Below are 20,761 nucleotides of genomic sequence, written 5' to 3'. Positions count from 1 at the left end.
CGTATCCGTGACGTCACATTTTAAGGCGTATGTGTAGATAGGTGACGTTGAATAGCAACAACGCAAAACATTCGGAATCGGAAGTTCGCTGGAAGTGTGTTCGCTAAGACTTCTGATGAATTGGCCACCGAAATAGTATCCAAGGTGCACAATAGTGATAACACGGTAAGTTGAATTCATCAGAATACACTAGAACGATACGATATCATTCCTGCAGCGTTTTGAGAAAGTGCGAACGTCGATATGTGCGACCGGGTTGCATGCAACCTTATCTAAATCTACTGCAGAACACCGCAACCGACTTACCCTGTCTTGACATTGAAATAGAAATAGTTACATACACACTTGAATTTTACTGTTCGGAAGTTTATGTACTGTTGCATTAACTTAAGAATTGTATAACAGATTGGTGCTCACACTTTTAGTTTAATTATTGTCCACACCTGTGATTATAAACATGGTGTAACCACATGCACAAGGCCCTGGCGCGATACTGTTGCAAACCATGGGTAAACAATATTGTTTTGTAAAACTCCACAAACTGCATTGAAAATAAAAACTCCTTGGAGACATGATTGGGCACTTTGTTTTGATTTTCACAATGGATAGTTAACACACAAGCAATCGTTCAGAAATAAAATATAGAATTTCAGACGTTTATAATATAATTTATAATTTCGGAAATTGAAAAAGAATAATTTAATTACTAAACTTCATCAATATTTGACCCATGAATGAAACTTTATAATTGTTTGCTCAGTTGTATTAATGTTCTATCAGGACTGAGTATCAGGAATTGAAATTCTGGTAGTAACTACTGCTGCTAACTTGATAATATAACACAAGATGTGTTACCGTACTTGTGCATAGAAATCAATACTTGTAATGTCTATTAGACAATTGACTCATTCAGCTTTTGTTTAATCAACAGTTTTTAAACACTGAATTTAGGCATCTATCACAATGGGCAAGAAAACCAAGAAGGACAGTGAGCCACCCCCAAAGGATATTGTAAGTATGCGGTCACTAAGTATTATGTTAACCCTCGTGCAGTCAAGTCAATGTAAATGTACATGGGGGCTGACAAGATTACTGCAGTATGTGGCTATAGAACAGACAAAGTAATTTACAATTATCGTTAGTATAAATTTCACGATAGATGCATCTGATCGTATGTCAAACAGAAAATCCAACGTATGGCTTAGTAACTTGATAAAAACTATCAGATGCTGAAAACTCAATCACAAATAAATCTTCAGAATTAATAGCCTATGGCAAGAAGTTAAGTTCTGATGCAGATATCTTGTGAATAATGTAACTGATGCATTTAATATGACTATTACTTGACATGCCAAGGTCTTCAAACAAAATATTGTCGAAAATACATTTTTATAAGGTGATATGTGGTAAAAACTAGTATCAATAATTTGTAACCTGTAAATTTAAGGTATCTGTCAATAGTACTGATTATCTGAAACTTTACTCATTGCCAAGTAACTCTAATTTGGAAATTTTTACAATGTTATGTTTGCAAATTGATAGTGCTCTGCACAAGTTGCAAAGATGTAATATTCTGCTAAACATACAAAACTGATGTGTACAGAAAATGACCTTTTTATCTTGACAAAATGAGGAAAAATTAGATTTAAAGAGGACCCTGTTGAAGATACACAATGTAGGCTTTTGGTCTAACAGGCTACCCACTATAAATTAAGATGAAATTAAATCAAATCAAATATCAAGTATTTTAAAAGTAAGATATTACCGGGTACTTTAACTTGAAGAGTTGAATAAATACACAAGATCACCTTAGATCAAATTGGCCTTCAATCATATCATGCAAATGATCATTCGACCAAATCAGTGTCATAAGGGTGAACACTGGGTCACATTTTAAACAGGTTGCCTTAGCTTAACATGGATTGGTATGAATGGGTTACACATTCTCTGGATGTAATAAGCTGAGTTGTTTGTAATCTTTCTGGGGGATGCCCAGTGGCCTGGGGAAAGACACACTGATGTGTAGCAAGGTGGTTTGGTGCTATATGTGAGATTTGGTTTGAGCCACACACACAATAAATATTATGTATTTGGTCTTATTTCCTTGCCTAGCTTAATATATGGGCACTAATTCTTATAAGCAGTTAATAAAAATACCAGAGTACTATTGTTGTCCATTTTAACTGTTTTCTTTGTTCACAGTTTGCATTGAATATTTCATATAACAACTGTAGTACTTCAAACTGCAATGGATATTATTATATACATATATCAATGCCACTTTTGTTACTTATAGTCTTCTATTTTATGTACTATTTTCAGTTTGATCCTCTGTCGGTGGAAAGCAAACAAGCTGCCACTGTTGTGTTGATGTTAGACAGCCCTGAGGAAGAAGTTCAACTGAAAGCATGTGAAGCACTTTATAAGTTTGCTGAAAAATGTAAGTATTTATCAATTGGTCAATTTGTTGCAAGTCTTAAAAATACAAAGTAGCTGGATGAACAAGCCAATTAGACAGCTGTTTAGCTGGTAGTAGACTCTTAACAAAACCTCTTCCAGCCTCTAAGTGTTTCTGCACATCTTGACTGTCATGTGTTTTTTTTTTCCTTGTAGGTGAAGATAATAAAGTATTGTTATTAGAACTTGGTGCAATGCCACCTTTACTGAAACTAATCTGTGCTGAGGATAAGATAGTTAGAAGGAATGCTACAATGTCTCTAGGTGTTATGGCCGTGCATCGTAAGTCAACCATATATATATTTATATAATAGCTATTGTTTGATATTTCAATTTTGCTGACTTGGTATATGAGTTTGTACATGTACATATATATATCTCTGTATCGCAGACTTTGAAAGGGACCCTCATTTATGGATAAGTTAGTGTCCCATCTGTGATTCAAAATTTACGATCTCAGATGATGCTAGCGGAACACCATTATTAAAATGTTGTTTTAATTTTAATCATGAATGTTTTTATTTTTATAATTTCAGCTGAAGTGAGAAAAGCATTAAGGAAAACAGATTTTATTTCACAAATTATAAAATTATTGGCACCAGAAGGTAGGTTAAACATTTTAAAATTAAATTGATAGTATAAACTATGAGTTTTTATTAATTGAACAATATTATTATCAGTGAAATGTTTAAATTTTTTAGGCAACTGTTACTGATTACTAAATTTATCTTATTTATTTTAGAGGATACCTTAGTTCACGAGTTTTCCAGTTTGTGTCTAGCTGCAATGGCTAATGAGTTCACTAGTAAAGTACAGATATTTGAACATGATGGTATTGAACCATTGATAAGACTATTGAGTGACCCAGATCCAGATGTACAGAAGAACTCGGTGGAAGCAATATGTCTGATGTTACAAGACTTCCAGACAAAGGCTGCTATCAGGTAAAAGCAATTCTTATGATATTTATAATGCCTGTAATTGTAGCCTATACCGGAAGTGATCATTGTAGCCTCAGAACAATTTACAATATTTCAAGTTGGATGTGGTATATTGTAATTGACTTTCTATGTTGGCATTTGATTAAAGTGCGGGTGTCGTCACCTGCGCATGTGTCAGATGGTCATAGCATGTCAATGTTACAAACAAGCATCTACCCATGAGCCTTTGCATTTTTAGTGTGTATTGTTATCGTCGCTTGGGACTCAATTCCCCCGTGTGCGCAGGTGATGACCCTCTCGCTTTAAATATCACTAAATCTAAACTGATTTGAGTTGTATATGATTGTCAGTTATTACTTTTATGTTTTTCAGGGAATTAGGTGGACTACAGCCTCTATTGGATCTGTTAAAATCGGAGTACCCCATGATCCAAGAGCTTGCCCTTGTGAGTTTGGCAAGAGCTACAGAGGATGTAGAAAACAGGGGAGAACTTAGAGAATTGGGAGGTCTGGAAAGACTGGTAGAATTCATTGGAAATCAGGTTAGTGCGGGATTTAATATAAATTTCCTCAGTGACAAATTTTATTTTAATTCTTTCTCATGGGTAATACTTTCAAAGCCACGCTGTATAGCTTGTACAGCACGACTTTAACAATAAATATTAGTATTTGAATATATTTCTGATTTTATATAGCATGGCTAAATCATAAAAATTGTGAGTGTGTTCACAGTGAGATATAGCTTATGTTTCAATACCAGCCACTAATTGTTTCTATTTGTTTCTCAGGAATGGACTGATCTCCATGTACATGCTCTCTTAGTCATGTCCAACTGTTTGGAAGATACTGAAAGCATGGAGTTAATACAGAGCACTGGAGGCCTCTCAAAACTTTTACAATTCTGTATAGATTCTACATTGCCCGACGTACAACAGAACGCTGCCAAAGCAATTGCTAAGGCTGCTAGGAACTGTAAGTTATTTATTTATACAGTGTTTTGTTACTGTAGTTGACATTTAAGTTTTTGGTAAAAATCTGTACATATTAATTACCTAATTTGCATGATAATTTGCTAATTTTTAGCTGTTTTATGACTGTTCCACTGATATCTAAACAACCACTCATGCTCTAAACTAATGCTAGGTTTTGATCAGTTTTTGGTAAAAATTACATAATTACTAATTACCTAATTTGCATAATGATTAGTCAATTTTCGTTTTTTCCACTGATATCTCAAGTACTAATCATCACATTTCAATGAAACTTGGTACATAGATGTCATAGGACACTGCACGACCTGATAGTTTTTAGGGTAATATCAGTGCATATTAATTACCTAATTTGCATAATTAATTAATTTTAAGCTTTTTGATGTTTCAAGTAGTAAGCATTACATATCAATGAAACTTGGTACATAGATCCTTTAGGACTATCCAGAGACCTGATTAGTTTTAAGGTAAATAATTGTGCATATTAATTACCTAATTTGCATAATTTATTAATTTTCAGCTTTCACACTGATTTCTCAAGTACTAATCAGCACATTTCAATGAAACTTTGTACATGGATGCTGTAGGACAATAGACAGACCTGGATAATTGTGGGTTAAAATCTGTACATATTAATTACTAATTTGCATAATTAACCACTTTTAAGCTATCACACTGATATCTAAAGTACTAATTATTCCATTTCAATGAAACTTAGTGCAAAGATGCTCTAGGACAATGTACAAACCTGATTAGTTTGGGGTTAAAATCTGTTCATATTATTCCCTAATTAGCATAATAATTCATAATTTTTTTTGGTTCCAATCACATTTCAAAAAAACTTGGTACATAGATGGTCTGTTATATTGCGCAGACCTTATTAGTTTTACACTCAAATCTATTCATGTTAATTTTCTGATTTGCATGTTAGTTTTCAGCTTTTCCATCACTATCTAAATCAAGTACAAGTAATTTCAAATTATTTTTAATGTGTCTCCAATACTCTCAGCACATGGGAGTTCTTTCTAAGCTTTCTTTGATTTTATTTTGTAGCTGAAAATCGTAAAATATTTCATGAGCAAGAAGCAGAAAAAACTTTGATTCAGTTGTTAGAAACTGATAATGCGCTGGTCCAAGCAGCTGCCTGTCAGGCATTGGCCATCATGTCAGAAAATATACTCTCCAAGTCTACCATTGGTGAGCAAGGTAAGTACATATTACATTGTGATTGTTTTCTTCTCTCTTATACAGTGTCAGATTGTAACAGCAATGTGCAATGCAATGCCTATTGGTCATTTTGAGAATTCATCTAATGTGTCACAAGTCTTATCTTGTTTTTCTTCTTATTGAAACCAAGCACATTTATTTTGCTAAAAAATTCCCTAATGATTTTTCTCATTAAAATAAATATTGCATTCATTTGTATTTTTTTTTTGAACAGACGGTATTGGTCCACTGATCAAACTACTGAACAGTGATCAGGCTAATGTGAGGGAAGCAGCATCACTTGCTTTGGCAAATCTCACCACTTCCAGTTCAAATAACTGCAGGTAAGTTGACAATAAAGTCAACAGCTTATGAATACAACACATTGTAGAATAATTTTTTCGAGGATTTATAATCAAGTTCAATAATACAAGGGTATTTTTCCACTACCAAGCAGTTTATCATCATGGGTATATAAACAATATTATATCTAGCTCTTTGAATGCCAAAGTCAACTTTTATCTCTCACACAGAAATTCAAAATTTTTTCTATATTTGTTCACAATTTTTGATTTGGTCCACAATTAAATTGCAGAAAAATGAACAAAATATTACACCAAATTTTATTTATAAAGTCAATCCCAAAAGATTTCAAAATGGTCTTTATAGAGGAGGTTGGATTATTTTTGTATGGATCACCAACTCATACATTTGACATAATATTTGTTACTGAGGGGCTATAGTCACAACAAAAACTTTATCAAATCAAATAAGCTTGACTTAAAAATTATTTTGGTGTCTAAACAAAGACAAATATGGAAGAATTTTCCATAAAACAGATGCTCCTTATATACACGTTGATCATATGTTATGCCCTGGGACTGCCTAAAATTGGGTCTATAGACAGGTGATCTTTATATATAGAGGTTGTTACAAATCACAGATTTAACTGTACTGACTACAATTAGCTACTATCATCACTACCTTTATGGCTGTCATATAAATAGATATCTTTCAAGAAGATATAAAACCAGTATTAATTAAGATTTGTGTTATCTTCACTGTTTACAGCGATGTTGTTGATCAGAAAGGAGTAGAACCACTGATCGGTCTGCTGGGGGATAGTAAAGAAGGTGCCCAGGCCAATGCTGCTGTAGTACTAACCAACATGGCAACTGACGAGATAATGCGAACAGATATCGTTAGTAAAGGAATTGTATCAGCACTAACATCACCTCTACTCTCAAGGTAAGAAAAAATATCTTCTAATTCTACTTTGTTATAGTAACATTTGATGTAATTTTTGGATTTTATTTTTTCACTCTACTGCTCCTGATCAGTTACTAGATACTTCAATAAAAAAAAAAAACCTTTATGAATTCTCAAATTAAACTGAATTCCCTTTTTAAACAAACATGTAAAATGTTATCAATTGTTATTCCCTTAGCAACACTGTTGTTCAGAGTAAAGCTGCTTTAGCTGTGGCAGCATTTGTATGTGATGCAGACTCTAGGACAGAGGTGAGGAACTATTTCTTTTAAGAAAAAACAAAAATATCAATAATATCATATCTTATGTCAGCGAATTTCATGTGTGTGAAAATATGGCATGTTCTATCAACCCGATCAGGTTTACAATATTACTTGCATTTCATTCATCTTCCACAGCCTATTTGTTCCAATAAACATATCATAGAGCTGTCATAATGTTTTTATTCTTTCTTCGTACATAGTTTCGGAATTCAGGAGGATTGCCAGCTTTATGCAAGTTGTTGAGTTCAGGCAATGATGAAGTAAGGAGGGGTGCATCATGGGCTATTGTGGTTTGTGCTACAGATACGCCAAGTGCTATGGAAGTCTGTAAAATGGGGTAAGCGCAGGCCACAGTAAATAAATACTACAACTGAGGGCAGTTTCTTGTACATGCTGACTGTAGGAGAGTCTCTTTGTGTATGCATACCAAAGATGCTACAAAATGTACATATACATGTATGTACATGATCATGTTGAAATAACACTAGTCGTGCACATATGCCAAGGATGATGCATTGTCTGTTGTGGAAGCGTCAACTGTGCACAGTAATTATGGTGAAGCATGTGATTCTGTAAAGGGGTTAATTATTCACTGGGTTTTAATTTCACTGACTTGAAAATGCGCTAAATAAAAACCCAGTGAATATGTAAAATTTAGCTTAGAACACATTATCTAAATGATAAAACTGTGAATTTAAAACCCACTGAATATGCCTGAAATGGTAAATCAGCGTAATTTTAAACCCAGTGAAAATTATTCAAAAACAGTATTGATAACTTGTATGTTATACATACATCTGCTGATTCGCTGCATACATGCATTGGACACACTATGGGGTAGTTATTTTTTATCAAATTTGACATTTATTTACATAATCTCAATGTTATATACTACAATGAATTACTCCGTCCCGATCAGTTTCTTATCTTATTTTGTTTTGATTGTTACAGTGGCTTAGAAGTATTACAAGAAATAGACCAGTCCACTACAAGGCAAAATCAGTTTAGTAAAGCTGCTTTGGATCGATTGTTAGATAGTAATTTACCTGCTAAGTATGCCTTGACGGGCAAACTTACAGCAACTGATATTATACAAGATGGATTCTATGATGCAGGACAGGTAAGCCTCGACTCAAATATAAATCTTATCTATACTCTGACCAGTGACACCTCATTATTTTTCAGCTTGCAGCTGTTATTTATAATGCACTACAGTCCTGCACATTAACCTTGGCATTCGGACATGCATGGTTAATTGCTTTTGATTACGTGTATATGCTTCACTTTAAGCCTGCAACTACATCACTGTTGCTAATTCTCAGAGCCGCTGAGCACCACATGTATAATGTAACACAACACACATTTCTATTCTAGGCCAAATTTTACAGTTCAATGTATGTGTATGAAGATGAAAATGGGGAGCGGGTAAATTGTTTCAATATCAGCATGTTTTGTATCCCTTCCCTTTCTCAAATACGTAACCTTTGCATGTTTTGGATTGAGTGTCGATTGTAACTAATACAAGCAACTACAGTAATAACCATCTGCAAATCATGGTATATCTACACATCTTTTGATTGATAATCTGATTGCTGTCGGGGATGCTGACTAATCATTACTGTGTGGTGTTTTATTGCTTGATGTGTGCATTTTAATATTTTGCATATTAATTAGCTTAACTTTCAAATAATTTAAATGTGTAAAGAAATGGTCTAGTTTTTTTATTTGTTATGTTTATGGAGGCATCTTAATTTAATAATTCATATTTGTTAGTTTTATTTGCAACACCAATTAATCATTAAAAATTTTGGCAATCTATTGTTCAGCTGAATTGTAATTGAAAGGCTTAGTACCGATGGTAATTTTACACTAATACAGCAGTATCAGTACTAGAATTATGGGTATTTTTTCAAAGCAAAATCAAATATTTTTGCTATTGCTCATGCATCTTTGTGATGTTTTACTTGCTATAAGCCGTTTATAAATATATTATTGTTATCTTAGTTGAAGGAAAATGTAGATTGTGTGATATTGGTTAATCCCTGCACATTAAACTGGCCAATGAACAAAGAGTAATTTAATTTTTAATCACATAGCTATCCAGTTATTGTTATATTATCACCACCCAGTTGCATCATCTTCAAGTTGATCTGGTCTTCCTATCCATGGCACCTTTGAAAACAATCACCACTAGTACCACCATAGTGTGTGTGATGTTTGCATAAATCTGAATGGCCATAATGATATATTATCAGGGCCGTATCTAGGTGTTAGTGGAGTCAGGTATGGAGAGTCCAGTGTCGGGTGTTGCATAGGTTCTCAAGGTGTTAATGGAGTGAGGATATTTTTCACGATGTCATCATTTTATGTGGTAAAAAAGAGTAAACACTTTTGCATTTAATTTTTACTTTTAATGGAAATGGTTTCTGATTCTGGTAACACCGCATTAAATTTTGAGTTTTTCTAAGATTTATTTACATATTTCATTGTAGCTAAAACCAACTGGTAAGTTTCTGACTTTGGAAGAATACAGCAAACAGGAAGTGGATTCCCGAAGACCGGTATTGCTTGTGAACACCAAGGAGCCGGAAAGTAAAAGCAGTTCCCCAGTGCCCACCCCTTCAGAAGCTGAATTGAAAACAGATTCAAAATCTTCCGTAAGCGTGAAAAGTTCCAAAGCTAATGTGAGGTAAATCTCAATGGATTACTCAAATTTGTTTGTGGTATTTGAATTGTTTTCATTGTTCAAACAAAAAAGTACAGCAGTTACTTGCACTGAATAAATATACATGTACCATTATATTGTCAATATTATTGTAGGAGAAAAGAGAGTAAAAAAGAAAGAGAAGAGAGGGAAGAAAGGGAAAGGGTGGAGGCAGAGAGACTGGCGGAGATGCAAAAACAACAAGCAGAGCAACCGCCACCGTGGCACCCACCAGCTGATACAGCATTGGAAAATTACATCACTGAAGTCATGACGCACATTGCACCACTACCGACAACACGAGAACAAGTGACTGCTATGGCACAGTAAGTGAGATTATGGCTCAAGATTGTTATTTGCCATGCAGTGATGCAATAGTCGTGAATTGACTGCACATTCACTGCAAGATTCTATGTTATGCATGAACTCAAACTTAAAAACAGGACAAATACCGGTAAACGTCTTAGGGATAACAAATCATCATGTTGGAATTGAAAAACGCAAAAGTGTTTTTAGTGTATTTTCACACTTAATAATGTGCTTTGCACATTTGATGATGGTCAATTTTGTTGAAGCAAGGATATCTCAAAAATAGACAGTCAACATTGAGCTATAAACAAACAAAAAATTAAATCTTTCTGTCAACTTGTAAATGTTTAATATGGAGTACCACACATCCTGAATTATTTTGGTACATTGTACATGTGATGTGTCGGTGGACTGCATTGGATTTGCCGACTTAATCATGTATTAGAATCCTGATTACAACTTCTTGTGTCATTTATTTATTCATAGATTTGTGAGTGGGAACATGGGAGGACCTATTGAGAGAGGACAGTTGTCTAGTTTCAGTTATGAGCTGCCTATTAGTCAAATCAAGTATGACTTGCAGTGTAATGTATTACCGCTTGGTAAAATAGTCACTGGTATACACTACCACAGAGCTCTACTCTTCAAGGTAATATATACATGTATATATACCAGTATTGTTAAAAAAAATTGGTACTGGTAGATAAATTAACATATCAATTCGCAAAATTGTTATAAGTGTTAAAGATCACACCTCATAATGAGTATTATTTTCAGAGCTACTGTAAAATACTTTATTTTAGCTGGAATTAATTTTCGCTGAAGAGACTTTTTGGGTGTTTTGCATGGAATTTTATTTTCACTGATTTTTGACATGTTGAATGTAAAATATAGGAAAAAGGTATATTCGCTGGATTTTATTTTCACTGAATCATTGTTTCAGTGAAATTAGTGAAAATTAAAAAATAAATTAATTATTTGACCATCTGCACGCTGAGCATTAAGCACCTATATTATGTAAAGGCATTTGATTGCAACCAAAGTGGATCAACCGAAAACATGTACAGTGTATAACGTTATGTACGGTACATCATGGAGGGTTGCACTGAATACTTTTATTTATACAACTTGCTACAGGTAATCTATGTATTACCAGTACATCAATCTAAAATCTTATCTATATGTATGTAACTTTCATTACAGGTGTTGTGTGATCGCATTGCAGTGGGTTGTACATTGGTTAGAGGAGAGTACGGCAGAGCCTGGAATGAAATCATGTTGACTGACGATGAAGCGGTACGTAACAATTAAGCATGTTTACTTGTTAGGAATCGCCATCTGCATCTATCGTGGACAAAACTTATGTTTGTTGTTTACATTGTGATATATTTGTAATGCAGTTTTTTTATTTTATTTATTAGTTAAGTGCAAATTGTTTGTTAATTTATGTATGTTTCCCCCAAATTGCCAAAACAGATTCTATATTTGAAGTTTAATACCCATAAAAACAATGATTAATGAAGCAATCATATTGTTACAAAAAAAAACCAACAATAGTGAGTAACAGGAATCTGAAATAGCGGTAACAGCTAGTTGGGACAGACATTGACGTAAATATAATAAAACAATATTATATACATAATATAGGAAATAATACATAATTTACCAATAATTTCTTTTTTTTTCTTTTCCTGTTTTCAGCCCGGTGCACCTAAATTTCCTCCCAAGGAGTACATAGTAGACTTGGTTCATGATCCTGGCCGACTAATGAGATCTGACTGTGCCGATGCTGTAAATTATCAAAAACTTTAAAATTTTGAATAATTTCAAATAAATAAATCATGCAAGAACTGGAAGTTTCAGTTCTTAATCACTATGAAAAACTGCGTAAAGTTTGTGCTTTTTGCAAATTGCAAAATTCCCCCTGCCACTGTATCAATCCATTAAAAAATATTTGGCTGGATAATGCAAACAAGATAATAATTAACAGTAAAATATGGGTCACCTGAAAAAAATAAAACTTCACTATGGCCCAACTACACTGACGGCCATTGCTAATGCAATGCTGGGGGGGGGGGGGGGGGGGGGGGCTTGTTGATGGCTAATTGTACTTTGAATGTTGTGTAGTAATATAATGTATGTACTCCTAAATCAAATTGTGTGCAATGTGTATTGTAAATAATAATATAATTCTACAACTGTCTTTGATTCTTACCCGTACAACATTACAGAGAACATGCTTGTCATGCCATTCTGTCTCTTAATTTAATCTAAACTCTTATATGTATAAAACAAAATGTGAAATGCTGGGTTTATTGTTGTTTTTTTCAAATATATATATTGTGATATATCTCTTGCATTCCAGCAGATCTGTATTCAGCGTCTTTTGTATATATGAACCTTTCTCGTGTGTAGATTTCATACATTGATTATGTAATAAAAGCGAAATAGAGAAGAGCATGTCTCATTTTGCATCTCAAATACTTGTTCTGAAAAAAAAAACAGCATTTCGGAAGAATTGTATGAGGTGAAAATGTATGCGATTAGTTTAGTAATTTGACAGATGAGATTGTGGTTATTGGTGTCATGCCCAAGATATGATAGCACAGTGAATACTGTCAGTCACTGAGGATATTGCATGGTTTTTATATCAGGTTCTTCAGCGTAGGTACATGTATGCATAAGAATGTAAACCTCACTATCTTGTGGGTAGAGGCTTAAGGCCAAGTGATTTTTACAAAATATTGATGGTTGACCCGTAGCCAACTTTTTGATTGGTTGAGCAAGAACTTTATAGTTGCAGTTCTAATCAAGGACTAGTAAATGCAGAATTTACAAATACACATAAAAAACAAAATGAAAATTAGGTGTATATGGTTATAAACATACGCCTTAAACAACAGGTCACATGACCAAGAATGGTATAATACAAGCAAGTCTGTGAAGAGAAGACAGTTTACTTACACTGGATTCAGTTTGAACATATTTTATATGCCTCCTTTTTAAGTTAAATAATAGTTATACACATACATTACAAGTTTTTAGGATTTAAAAATTCAATTTATTTCACATCTAAAACCTGTACTTTATTACAAAGCACCTCATTAAATTCTATAGAATATCATACAATAATTAACTGTTCCAAAAACCTATTATGCAACTTAGAAGTACCGGTATTGCAGAAAAGTATTTCTTACTCCAAAACAAGATGACAAGTTTGGCATACACATACCTGCATACAACACATCGTCTCAAGCTTTATGTTTAATAGGAAGCTGCACTCTATTGTTACTGTTAAGTCGCTGGGAAAAAATGGATATGTTGATTTCATGATATTGTAATCAAAATAATTGCATTGCAGTATAGTAATAGAATCATAATCTATTAAATGTTTCTTGAACTTATGAGCAAGATGCACATTCCAAGTCCAGAAAGCAATAAAATATAAAGATTGAAAATTGAAATTTTACTCGTAATCTTTTGCATTGATGTTTGTGACATGACTTTTCTCTTATTCTCAAAAAGAAATCATTAAATAACAACAAAATTAAATACAAATTCCATTTAAAAAAACACACACCCAAATACAAGTAGTTTGAAATAAGCTGTTTTGGTATAAAAAATGCATTACTATCTATATTAACCGTTTCCACTACATCTTAGTCATTCATGCCAAAATACAAGTTTGTAAATCTGCAAAAATTTCACATAAAAGACAAAAAAATAAATAAAACATGCCAACCTGAATAAATACGAAAAGTTGAAAGACAAAACAAAAACTGTTAGTGATTCCCAATTAAAACTATCAGTTCCATTCTGATTTGCAAAATACAAATATCATTTAAACTATTTAGCCGAAATTAAGGCATAAAATGATGATGATTTTGATCAGTGACTTACTTACAGAGTATGGAATGTTACACTCTGCCTGGTTGCCAAGGAAATGCATTGTTACCTTGTGATATCTAAGATTGTTTCCAAGATTGACACATACTGCACATATTTTTACACGTACAAAGAAATGTCTTTTCAGGATTGTTAATTGTCAGTAAACTTGACATCTTACAGTGGAAACCATCAAGATTGCTCCAGGTGTTATAAATTAGAACAACTGATTACTTAAATATGGTCTAAAGCTCACAACATTCAGAGTATTCCCAATGACAAAATCTTGGTGGTTTTCACTGTAAATTGTACAAAGAATCTTACCTTAGAAGGTGTAGGGTGAACAAATGTACAAAAAAACATTAGGCACTGCTTATACCTAAAATTTTCAATTTTAGACAAAGGCCACAAATTAATCAAGCAGCTTGGGCAGTGGTCTAATTTTATTGAAAAATCTTAAAATATGGCTGCCTGACTTTATACTTGTCTGCAGTATTTAAAAAAAGGTTTAATTTATGTATCTGATCGTGTTTACTTTCGACAGAAGCTTCCTGCTTTTTTATTCATCTTGTCAAAAAAAAGTGGATTTCTAGACGTACTACAAATTTTCCACAGAGACTGTGAGACTGTTGAAAAAATGACATATTGAGATTTGCTATACTTATTGGTTGTGTGGGTGTGGTAACATGACAATCACTCTCAATCACATAGCATATCAGCAAAGTAATAATTCAAGGACTTGTGAAACAAACATAGGAAATATTTCAGAACAAAAAACTTTATGTGCATGGCTGACTTTAATTGACAACATGTTGCAAAGGTAGCTTCACTAAGGGGGTCCACCGTCAGACTCCTTAGAATGCTCTTGCATATAAAGTAGCTTAAGCTGTTGTCTTGTACTTTCCAAGAATAAGTCCATACTTGTTAGTGACCTTAGCCTTAGAGCTGTATCAGCCTGTTGATACGAGAAGAAGTGATACCAGTCATGGTAATTATCACAATATCAGAAATGATTTTGACAACAAAACATAATTATATTTTGATTGATTAGCTATATGTATAGCGTCATTAGAGCAACATTGCTAACGTCAAACTTCTCGTTTGCGATGAACACTTCAATATTTGGGTCATCAGCTAATAATGTGTAAATATGACTGGAATAGAACAATTAATAAATACATCGTATTAGAATATGTAAAAACACTGCTGACAATTAACCTACCTGTTTTTGTTCTTGCACGTACTGTTTAATGTCCTCTTTCGTTTTTTCTACGACTTGCAGAATCCTTGTTTCCTGTTTTTCTCGTTCCTTCTCTAATGCTGATTGTATTGCTTCCTATTAACACCATATAACAAAAAAAGAATGAATTCATGTATTGTGTAAAAACACTCAATACTATGGGAGCTTTGACACAGTGACACACATCTCAGACAAATTTATGATGTGGATTAGGTGGTAGGTATCACAAAGCAAATCACATCATCATTTAGAGTAAGTTAAGGGGTTTACTACTAGTTGTACAACCATGTCCCTAACCTATGGTACATTCCCCGAGAACATGACAGTTCACTTACTCACTATACATATTTATAATTACCCTGCTTCTCTGTCTTTCTTCCTCTAACATAGTCTCCAACGTCTCTTTACTTCTCTGTCTTTCTTCTTCTAAAAGTTTTGAAGACCTATTTCTCTCTTCTTCCAGAAGTTGCTTGGTACTTTGTCTCTCCTCTTGTAATGTCATCTCGAGTTGTGTGTGGTTTAGCCGGTTTGCAACCTGCAGTAAATAAAAAAAAAATATGGTATAATATAGTATTTTTTTATTATATCAATCAGACATATCACCTATCTACGGCATCCACTTTAGTCGTATACTGGATTGTGCTCTAATTTTGTGAATTATAACTTTTATTGAATTTTGTTGAATCAAGGAAAATTTCATCTTCGTAAATGCCTTCAATTTATCAAATTGAAAACTCTTTTTAGTGGCAAAATTTTAAAAGATCAAGAGCTACATTTTTTTTTACTTTTTTTATCCATGTACGGTAATACTGAGCTGAAATGACATTTTAAGATGTTCATTCTATGCATATGCAAATAACACCTGGATGGCTGTAAAATGAATGTTCTGTTGACCAAAATTTCATTTTCCATAAATAAATGCCATGTTAGATGACTTATCACCATCATTATTTGGTACCAAAAGTAGTTTTGACACAGTATTACATTAACTTAAAAATAGGACAGAAACACAGATTTTATATGCGCCTTAAATAATTAAACAGAATATAGATTATTACGGTATCAAAATACCGTAATAATCAACAACAAAAGTAAAAACATTGTAATACATGTCAACACTGAACACCTTTGCCATTGTCTATTTGCGGGTGCACACGGGTATTCGGTGTGATTACGTCAACTGAGTGATGGCTTGTTCAAAGATGGTTTTATGAGGCACACCATTACAGCTTATGTACACAAACAAATGAGTACAAACAAGTGCAACTTCTTCAGTACTATACGTTTTTTCAGATGAAACATTTACCTTGCCATTCAGGGGTATCAAAATGGGATTGTGAGTATTGTATGACTTGCTATGAACAAGACCATGTAATACAGAGTGATAAAACACCAAGCAGTACAGAATCCTGAATGCTAGATAAAGTGAAAATACAAACCTCCACAGTTTTCTGTATTGCTTCTTGTATTTTCTCTCGTTCTTCAAGCACACACTGCTTGACTAGTGCCTGTGATTTCTCTTGCTCTCCCGATAAGATCTCTTTTAATCTTTTCTCTCCCTGTAATCTTTCTTCATCCACTACTTTCATGAGTCGCTCATGCTATTAAAGACAAAGCAAAGTGAATCATTAGTTTCAACATCTTTAACAGATGTCAAATACTTTAACTTTCACAAAATAAAACTGCAGAGAATTTTCAAAATTTTTTTTAATAAGTTGGATCAAGTAGACAAAGTAAAAAATGTCCATTTGATTTAATATTAATTAATAAATTATCAAAATGTATGCAAATTGGTGAAAAAAATTAGGTCGTTCAAAGCTTAAGCTAAGGAATATTCAATACACAATTATACTAAATGTTTTTTTGCTGACTGTTCCTACCTGTGCTCGCAGCATTGTCTTTGAAGTCTCTGTTTCCCTCTGTACCGCAGTCTGAAGTTGTTTCTCACTGGCTTCAGTTTGCTGTGCAACAACCACCTTGCACAGTTCCTGTGAATGACAAAAAATCAATGTTTTGATTTTGAATTTCTTTTTTATAGCTCAATATTGAAATGCCGATCTTTGGAAATATTGCACTAAAACACCCTTACTTCATCGTCAAATGTGTATAGCATATTAATAGGTGTGAAAACACCACCCAAATCCTGCGCGATGTTTTGACTTATGATTGATGTTATGACACTGTGACCATTGTTTGTCCTGTTTTCACGTTCAATTTCATGCATAACACAGGATCTCGCAGTGATCAGAAAATAGTCAATTGACGTGTTCCAGATATGTAATTTGCCCATCTATCGTAATTTGAACCAATCACACCAAGATTATACAAAATCATAAACTACAACAACTATCAAATTCACACTGAGCTAACAGATGAAAGTGAGCACATAAAAAAATATAATATTCATCTTTTCATTTCCATTATTATTTGTTAACAACAACTCAGACGGTAGGTGGTCTATTATTCAGAATAGCTTGCCTTGTACTCTTCAACAATGACCACCAATGTATCATGTCCAGCTCTCTTGACATCCTCTAGTACTTTACAATGTCTATTCTGCATCTCTTCGTAAACTTTTTGTTGTTCAGCTGCTGCCAACTGAGTGTCTTTCATTTCCCTTTCCATTGCTGCATTCCTTTCACGCAAATCCTCCAATTCCTAGAACAAACACACAAAATTAGGAGAGAAATGAGACAGGGTTATGTTAATTCACTGTAAAACTAGTAATTCTTGATTGTTACAACTGACATGGGGGGGCAATGACTTTTGACAATGACTAGTCAAGGTACCAAGTCCCAGCATGCAACAGCCATGATGAGGTCACATACAGTCAGTGATATACATTATATATTGATGACTTACACAAGAAACCAATTATACCTTTTTTAGTCGTTCTTTCTCATTTTCAGATGCTGTTAATTTTTCTTCAAATTTCTTATGTAGTTCGTCACTAGCTTTATATTCTGGCGTAGTCTGTGTTGTCGTAGATATACTAGGCTGAACAGAAACTGTCTTTTCTTTGCTTGTAAATTCCTCAGAACTACGAGTAGATGGCAGTGGAATCTGGGGTGGTGGAAACAAACATCAAAGAGAATTTGTTGCAAGGCCTTTTGTTTGCCATCTGTATGATAATATGAGTATGTGGTTCTGTACAACACTTTCACTGCCTAACCCGATAATTCTCGAAATTGCATGTTATTAATCTTAGTTTGGGGATAAAGAAAGAAAATGCCTTACTACCAGTGTTTTAATTTGCAGTATATTTAAGCATTACATTTTTTTCATTTCATGATAACACAAAGCATTTAATTTATTTACTTTAACTGTACACACTTCTTCTTGTAGAGATAGACAAAAAAAATATTATTTTGTTTTGTAAATATTCTACATATCTTTCTCTGCAAGGAGCTACTGTAAAATGACTAATTTTCACTGAGTTTAAATTTCACTGATTTACCATTTCAGGCATATTCAGTGGGTTTTAAATTCACGGGTTTATCATTTAGATAATATGTTTTATGCTAAATTTTACATATTCACTGGGTTTTAATTTAGCGCATTTTCCAGTCAGCGAAATAAGCCAAATTAATACCCAGTGAATAATTAACCATTTTACAGTAATATCCTTCTATTGTTTTTGTATTATAAGTGAGATGCATTATGGGAATACTACATTTATAGCTTGATATCTATATACATACAATAGTTCACATGAGTTAATGACATGTTCCGCGAAGGATAATTATTCAATGCTGATGAAATTAACATGCAACATACATGTAGACGACGGAAAGAATAGTGTCTGTGAACCAAAATAACACAAAAAATAAATTACACACACTACATACCTCAAAATCATCTAAAGAAAATGTATCCGGCTTATTGGGAAGTTTCCCGGCAACAAATGTTGGTAACAAGTCTTCATCACTTAGTCTAAATTCCTCAAGAACATTGTTTTTATTGGCATTGTGAAATGCTGCATCAGCCTCAGTGGTGAGTTCAGGAGGTGGGGTCTCCCTTATTCTGGCTAAGGAGGTGATTTCTGGCTCTGCAAAGCCACACGCCCCAAGAACCTCTGTCGGCATTTCCGGTGGCAACACTTGGGAGGTGATCTCTGGGGGATTGTCATGACTTGTCTCCGAGAATACAGATGATACTTTGTTGACAAAAATTGGGTCAGAATCCAATGAGCATGCGGATGGCTGTGGCAGACTTTGAGCCTGTAGAAGGTCTGGCTGACCAGGACTGGCAACTGGAAGGAGAACAAATCTACATTAACTAATATATTATTTTATTATTATTGTATTTTAATCACAGTTACATTACACAAGTATAAATCCTGGATTTTATCAACATAAAGTTCAACATACAAATAACCTTCCAAACAAAAACTATTTAATTTACCAGTAGGTGGGAAGCTGGCCCATGGGGATGGACTGGCTAGCTGAACAGCTTGACTGGCAACTTCTGGAGGATCTGCAGTCTCAAATCCTCCAAAATCATCGTCTTCATCATTTCCCCAATCACCGACCGCATTATCAGCAATTCTATCATCACCCTAAAAGAATAAACATCATTTAGTCCAGTTACATAATGGATGAGACACTATGAAGACTATGAATAAAACAAATACAGAAATTCGTTATTCTATCTTGAAAACATATGATAAAACACACTTGAATGAATTGACAAATACATTTATTCATGACAAGTGTTTCATCTATGTAACAAAGTGCCTGCAATAAAACACATTTATCAATTAAATAAGGATACGATTATATGTTTATTTTTATCATTATATTATTATATGCAGAATCAATAACTATTTACAACTACTCTCTAGTAAATGCATATCTAAAAACAACCAATCTCTACTTGCCCCCCCCCCCCCCCGCCCTCTGAAATTTGGTGTTGACGTTTGCTTTTTTTCTCACAAATATGTTACTGTTATCACCGTCCCTCAACACCAGGTGTTGGGGAACGGTGTTGTTATGTATAACCATATAACTTAAAAACTCTATGACTCATGACAATCCTTTTACCAAACAAATCCCCAGAGAAAGGTGGGCCTCCACGTAGCCTCCACTCACTGGCACTTTGCAAACCCCCAATTACCCTTAAATCAATTTGAAGCACGGAATTGCAAGTCAATTAATTGAAAACATCAAAATACGATTACATAATTCATTTGTTAAAAACAGACCGCGATTATTTGGTGACTCTGAACCAGTATACTGGGTCACATTTCGTCCGCGCATTGAAAGTACACGATACAGTATAAACAAGATCTGATCCCGGAAGTCGAGTGATTGCAAAAGTACACACACATGCAGATTGTATATTAAAAAGTACCTCCTGTGCAGCAGTGTTTGAGAAATTTGCCCAATCAGTCATGGTCTGTAATTCTTCTAAATCAAAACGTTTAGTTAAATATGTCGTATACCCCGATCCCCTCAACGCCTCCTGAAATTTACACGTTGTACTGCAGTATCGCCATTT

General features: G+C 33.9%; 2 protein-coding genes across 3 annotated transcripts; one reads left to right on the top strand and one right to left on the bottom strand.

Annotated features, from left to right (window-relative positions):
- The first annotated feature begins 46 nt into the window (after positions 1-46).
- On the top strand, positions 47-11,987 carry LOC100370900 (armadillo repeat-containing protein 3-like). 2 transcript variants are annotated; one of them, XM_006815694.3, is made up of 20 exons: positions 47-165; positions 932-1,011; positions 2,323-2,440; positions 2,614-2,739; positions 2,994-3,062; positions 3,200-3,401; positions 3,771-3,939; positions 4,186-4,369; positions 5,440-5,592; positions 5,828-5,936; positions 6,664-6,840; positions 7,040-7,112; positions 7,325-7,461; positions 8,076-8,244; positions 8,499-8,549; positions 9,617-9,813; positions 9,945-10,154; positions 10,624-10,786; positions 11,341-11,433; positions 11,839-11,987. In XM_006815694.3, exons 2-20 carry the CDS (start codon positions 964-966, stop codon positions 11,947-11,949), a joined length of 2,559 nt encoding a protein of 852 aa, XP_006815757.1. In that variant the 5' UTR covers positions 47-165; positions 932-963; the 3' UTR covers positions 11,950-11,987. The 2 variants fall into 2 exon arrangements, with proteins under 2 accessions (XP_006815757.1, XP_085355938.1); XM_085499812.1 differs by lacking the exon at positions 8,499-8,549.
- Positions 11,988-13,175: 1,188 nt separating this feature from the next.
- On the bottom strand, positions 13,176-20,761 carry LOC102802383 (uncharacterized). The gene is made up of 10 exons (XM_006815693.3): positions 20,615-20,761; positions 19,667-19,820; positions 19,111-19,514; positions 18,143-18,325; positions 17,741-17,920; positions 17,143-17,250; positions 16,702-16,863; positions 15,621-15,797; positions 15,245-15,358; positions 13,176-14,977 (listed from the first exon to the last, which is right to left on the bottom strand). Exons 1-10 carry the CDS (start codon positions 20,654-20,656, stop codon positions 14,852-14,854), a joined length of 1,650 nt encoding a protein of 549 aa, XP_006815756.3. The 5' UTR covers positions 20,657-20,761; the 3' UTR covers positions 13,176-14,851.

Source organism: Saccoglossus kowalevskii, chromosome 1, assembly GCF_978046115.1.
Source record: "Saccoglossus kowalevskii chromosome 1, keSacKowa6.1, whole genome shotgun sequence".
Taxonomy (NCBI): domain Eukaryota; kingdom Metazoa; phylum Hemichordata; class Enteropneusta; family Harrimaniidae; genus Saccoglossus; species Saccoglossus kowalevskii.
Note: the sequence above shows the minus strand (reverse complement) of the source record. Positions and strands in the feature narration are given on the sequence as shown.

Coding starts and splice junctions, on each gene's coding strand:
- LOC102802383 (XM_006815693.3), bottom strand. CDS start 20,656: ATGACTGATTGGGCAAATTTCTCAAACACTGCTGCACAGGAG. Junction 19,515..19,666: donor GGCCAGCTTCCCACCTACTG/GTAAATTAAATA, acceptor TTCTCCTTCCAG/TTGCCAGTCCTGGTCAGCCA. Junction 15,359..15,620: donor AAGAAAGACAGAGAAGCAGG/GTAATTATAAAT, acceptor TGGTGTTAATAG/GAAGCAATACAATCAGCATT.
- LOC100370900 (XM_006815694.3), top strand. CDS start 964: ATGGGCAAGAAAACCAAGAAGGACAGTGAGCCACCCCCAAAGGATATT. Junction 1,012..2,322: donor AGCCACCCCCAAAGGATATT/GTAAGTATGCGG, acceptor TACTATTTTCAG/TTTGATCCTCTGTCGGTGGA. Junction 2,441..2,613: donor TTATAAGTTTGCTGAAAAAT/GTAAGTATTTAT, acceptor TTTTCCTTGTAG/GTGAAGATAATAAAGTATTG.